Here is a 5,686-nt window from a genome sequence, read left to right on the forward strand (position 1 = left end):
AAACAAGCAAATCCAAAACATGGAGCAGGAGGGTAGAGAACAGGAGTCCAGTTTTGTCACTGCTGAATTCAGGAGCCGAGGAAGATCCTTGCAGCACTTGCAGGTAACAGTTGCCTATAAAACATCCACAGGCCCTGCTGCTTAAAATGAAGCTTTGTTAGGGGGTGAGGCAGCCACTGTGTGTTATCCATGGAGGACATGGTTTCTCATTGCCTCCTCCCTGCCTGGGGCAAAAGCCAGTGGCCATCTCTACATTTCAAGGTCATCGGCTCTGAAATCTGGTTGACACCTACTGTTTATGCATTGGAGGAAGAGCTTTAAAGCCTTCACAAAACCTAGGATTGAAGCTTTCTCATGACCATGGTTTAATTTCAATGAGAACAAAATAGTTTTTATTGAATTAAAAACTTCCCCGGCCATTAAAACAGTTTTCCAGAGGAGGAGAATGGTGATGAAGGTCTCCCTTCTACAGTGACATACATTCATACCCGAAGCTCTGCAGCATTACTGCCCCCATGGCAGGGGGGTGGAACTGGATGATCTTAGTCTTTTCCAACCCTTACTATTCTCTTCTATGATTACTCACCAAGTACTGATGAATGAAGTCTTTGCAGCCCTTTCAGTGCAATACGGTTCTCTCCCAGACTGCAGAGAAGTTCAGTTACCCTGAACTTAAAATAGTCCAGATGAAGCTGAAAAACATGCAGAGCACTATGGGCTTTAGTGGGCTTTCAGGCAGCTGCATCTCCATGCCCAAACTGACTCACAAAATGAGTTTACAGCAGTAGTGACACTCACTTTGAGTCTTCTTTGCCTTCTATTTCTGTACCATATTTCCTCCCTTGATCTCATGGTACCAATGCCTCTAAAGCCCATGGCACTTCCAGCAGAGAGGCAGGTTAACGCTTGTGTTTTCTACCATTTCCTGCAGGCATCCCCAGCTGCTCTAGCAAAAAGCGTTTTGGCTGAAGTTCCAAACCAAGTCGTGGACTATTACAATGGCAAAGGGATAAAACCCAAATGTATGTCAGAGTACGAGTCTTCCAGGACACTAGCTCCATGAACCTGCCTGCACTCTTTTACAAAATGAACAACAGAATAACGCTACTGTCTACAACTACTGTACTTAAAAATGAAACAAAAACAAAAATAGCACGTTTTGGTGATTTTTAACTAAAATAACCTCTTTTTTTTTCTTTGCATGTGTAGCCTAAAGGCTTAAATCTGTGAAGCAGCTGTATTGTTGAAAACTTTTTATGAGGAAACCAATCCAGACAAAACGAGTGAACTCTTTACATTACAGCATGTCGCCTTGAAATAAAAGTTATCCGGTTATCTGTTTTTTATACAGGTTTGTTGAAATTTTGCTAAATTTCTTATCTTTACACTGTAAAGCATTTTGAAATATTTATTGAGAGTCGAGAGCCAAAATGTCTTTGGTTTAATCTGCTATGAACCGAGAGATTTTTCCAAATGGCAGATGCATGAACTGTATTTTGCATGTTTAAAATAAAAACAACACAGTTTTGCAGTTGTCTTTATTTCTCTCTCTGCCACAAGGCTGCCTGCTTTCAACTGACGTATTCCTAGAGAAGGGTAATAAAGTGTTTCAAGGATAACTAGCCTGAAGCATGGGCATTTCTAATGTTGTAACATGGGCACCTGAACATGCTCACTTGGTCTGTGGCCTGAATAGCAATTCACACATCCATAAAGGGTTCAGACCTTAGCTGTAAAGAGATCGGGATTGGAGGACATGATCCATCAGGATTGCATGTCTATTTAATCCAAATGATCTGGCTGGCTTTTGAGTGGGTTGTATTTTGGCTACCCAAATGTATAAAATATAACGGTCATGAATTCTCATTTTGTTTCATTTCAACTTTTTCATCTCACACATAACACCCAACTTTGCGTGACACACTTTGTGACAACCAGTGACTTGTAACTTCACGCACACACACATCGCTTGTGTGTGTGAGAGAAAAAATGGCCTTGTACCTAAAGAGTATTCAAGCCACCTTTGTTTTAGCAAAAAAAGAGGACACACGAGAACAGACTGGCAGTGGGTTGATCTTTCCACTGAAATATTTAGGTATATAAATGAAGATATTAGATCATTTTTATTCTTAATGTTTGAATTCTGGCTTCTTCGTTTGCTAAAAGACGATAGTGAAAGATGTGGTTTGTTAGAAGTTAAGGATCAAATCTGACTGACAATAATTTGTGTGGGGTTGTCCAAAGAGCACAGCTTTGGACAAGCTGTGTTCCCACCACATTCTTGGCGCTAGTCCCAGATGAAGCTGTTTTGAGTGAGTGCTGAGTATTTTGGAAAATCTCACCTGTACGCAAGGGGGTTTGTTTTAGAAATACGTAGTTTTAAATGAGCTTGCAGCTAATGTAGAACTCCAGCTCCCTGATTCTCCTGTAGAAGTAACTTCCATGGAATCAGCTTTGATTGATGATTTTGTTCCATAAAATGAAGGCAATGGGATAGCTAAGATGCATGGGGCTGTCTCCCCAGCACATTCAGTTCTGCTTCATCTGTAGATCCTGCAGTGCAATCATTCATGCTTGCTAGTAAAGATTCCTTCAGCTGGTAGGATATTGAACAGCAGCCAGTATTACTTGGTCACAGATATAAACTGTCTAAAGATGTCCTGACTGATAGATCTCAAATCCACATTTCCGTTTAATGGCTGACACTTCATTGGAGAGCTTACCCCAGCAGGCTGCACATCTCCCCCTCTGTGGATATATTTCAGCTGGAAGCTACTGAGATTTTCCCTTACATCTCATACACCACTCTGTCAATGTATCTTAATTCTTAGGTACAACATCTCTAGTTTCTTATTGCCCTTTCCCCTCTTTTTCCTTTCATTCCCTGTTCTCAGAAGGCGCATTTTCTAGCTGTTCAAGCACACGACTGAAAAATCAATGACTTCAATGTTCTTTGCTCCTCCGGTATCTTATTTTGTGATCTTGCCCAAGTGGTTTTAACTTTTCCACACCTCATATTCCTCATCCATAACATGCAGGTAACTACCATGTATTCATAAATATCTCACAGTGGTATTGGGGGATTTTAATATTTGTAATGTGATTTGAGATCCTCAAAGGTATGATGGTGCTCTTGCCACGTAAAGAATATTACTTTACGCTGGGGCATGGATCTAGGGGTGTAAGGTACAGCTAAAGAGGGGTTAAGCCTTTTCTTTATTATTTGCCACATTGAAGGAAAGTAAAAGAAAGCTTTCACCAGCAAAACTCAGGAATCAAATACATTGGTTTTCTGGTACCTATGATCTTTGGCTAAGCTGATTTTTGAAGCATTTATGGTTACATAAAATTGGGCAGTTAGAGCTCTGCATTAGCACAGGTGTACTTCTATAATGTAGCGTAACAAAAAAATGCAGAGATGAATAGGTTATTGTATGCTGAGCTATATAAATCATCATTTTCATGCACGTAGGTGGTCTATGTAAGTGTCTCAAGAATCACAGTTGCTGCAGAGCTTTCTGTTTACTTCACACAACCCAGACGGTAAATGTTGTCGACTTAAAACCAAATCACTACCACTGGTATCATAGATCAGCAGTTCCCTAGCAGCCCTCAAGGTATTTGAAAAGACACCTCCATGATATTGAAAAATCAACTCGAAATCTCCTTCGATCTATATAGATCCCAGCATGTAAAACAAACACATAACAGTGTGGTGAGCTGGTGTAGGAGAGCACACCAAAGACAAAGCTAGCCATATGGTAAAGGCTGTCTAATAGGGCTCTGAATGTTATTTTCATTACTCCAAGTTACTCAGTGGAATAAGACAGTATGGGCTTTGTGCAGGGTAATATCATTAAGTATATGAATATATCCTTGAAATGGCCTTTTTTTTCCTTCTGTTTTATCTACTTAGGGTTTCAGTGAGGCCATTCTGCCTTTAGGCTGAACTGCCATCAGTTCTTCTTGTAGATTATTTTAATGCAAATTGAAACTTCTACTGCCTTTTGATGGATCATTTTAAACCTCCAAAACTCCTTTAAAATAAATTATAGCTTGTTCTTTTGAGGTAATTGATGATCTAAAATACCTTCTGTGCCAACTGCTATCCTGCATTCCTTTTTCCTGCCTCTCAAATCCAATTCAAAACCCCAGAGTTCCACTATACTCAAAGATACTCATGATCCCTATTAGCCCAAAATAAATCATGTCCATAATTCTCGAGCCAGATACTAGGCTGAGTTGTATTTTTCATAGAATCATAGAATGGTTTGGGTTGGGAAGGACCTTAAGATCATCCAGTTCCAACCCCCTGCCATGGGCAGGGACACCTCACACTAAACCATCCCACCCAAGGCTCTGTCCAACCTGGCCTTGAACACTGCCAGGGATGGAGCACTCACAACCTCCCTGGGCAACCCATTCCAGTGCCTCACCACCCTCACAGCAAAGAACTTCCTCCTTATATCCAATCTAAACTTCCCCTGTTTAAGTTTGAACCCGTTACCCCTTGTCCTGTCACTACAGTCCCTGATGAAGAGTCCCTCTCCAGCATCCCTATAGGCCCCCTTCAGACACTGGAAGGCTGCTCTGAGGTCTCCACGCAGCTTCTCTTCTCCAGGCTGAACAGCCCCAACTTCCTCAGCCTGTCTTCATACGGGAGGTGCTCCAGTCCCCTGATCACCCTTGTGGCCTCCTCTGGACTTGTTCCAGCAGTTCCATGTCCTTTTTATGTTGAGGACACCAGAACTGCACACAATGCTCCAGGTGAGGTCTCACAAGAGCAGAGCAGAGGGGCAGGATCACCTCCTTCGCCCTGCTGGTCACGCTCCTTTTGATGCAGCCCAGGATACGGTTGCTTTCTGGGCTGCGAGCGCACACTGCAGCCGGCTCATGTTCATTTTCTCATCGACCAGCACCCCCAAGTCCTCTGCAGGGCCGCTCTTGGGTTCGTCCCCATTCACTGGCCTTCCTAGCGCTCGAAAGCCAGATCTCAATGAGGCCAGAGTCAGAGGTGCCAGCGCCGTGACAAGCCCGCACTGAAACGCTCTGCTTGCCCCACGTGCTTTTACTTCCCCGGTTCCAGTGTTAAACATACAGCATTAAGTGCTACCCCTTCTCCATGGCCTCCCCACCGGCGAGGAGAGCCTGCAGCCGGTAAGCCCTGCACCCTGCCGGGGTTTGATAAAGCGGAGACACTTCTGCCCCGGCGTCTGCTTGACACCTGCATGGAGAAGGCAGGTTTGGAACCCACAACCCTTTGTGCCTGAGCAGCGCTTGCCAGCGACAAACATCCCACACTGCCGACGCCGTCCCTTACGGACACTGACGGGCTGGATTTCACTGCCTCGCATCCGGAATGGGGCCCGGGAGCGATGGCAGCGCCGGAGGGGTTGGGGGAAAGGGTGCCCATGCCTGTTTCTGCACCATGATGTCTTCTCCCCCAGCCATGCGTGCTGCAGCCCTGACCCGCGGGGCCTGCGGGGCTCGGAGCAGCCCAACCAGCCAAGGCCCGGTCAAACCCCCGGCAGTGCCTTTGGTCCTTACGGGCGGGTTAAGGCCGACACCCGGGGTGGGTTCGGGCGGGTCTATGCCAACACCTGAGCTGGAAGCAACGCCCGCTCCTGCCCGCCAGGAGCCGGCACCGGAACCTTCTCCCCGAGGCCGGGCGGAAGCTTTCCAACGC

At 45.0% G+C, this 5,686-nt stretch overlaps 1 protein-coding gene across 4 annotated transcripts in view; it reads left to right on the forward strand.

The window, feature by feature from the left end:
* The window catches only part of CPNE4 (copine 4), a 289,357-nt gene extending 287,917 nt beyond the window's left edge, over positions 1-1,440 (forward strand). For all 4 annotated transcript variants that reach the window (XM_065665582.1, XM_065665585.1, XM_065665583.1 and 1 more), the window contains one exon: positions 932-1,440. In XM_065665582.1, coding sequence (XP_065521654.1) covers positions 932-1,063 — 132 coding nt within the window. In that variant the 3' untranslated portion in view covers positions 1,064-1,440. The remainder of the gene's footprint in view (positions 1-931) is intronic.
* Positions 1,441-5,686: the final 4,246 nt, after the last annotated feature.

The sequence above is a fragment of the Lathamus discolor genome, chromosome 2 (genome assembly GCF_037157495.1).
Source record: "Lathamus discolor isolate bLatDis1 chromosome 2, bLatDis1.hap1, whole genome shotgun sequence".
NCBI classification, from domain to species: domain Eukaryota; kingdom Metazoa; phylum Chordata; class Aves; order Psittaciformes; family Psittacidae; genus Lathamus; species Lathamus discolor.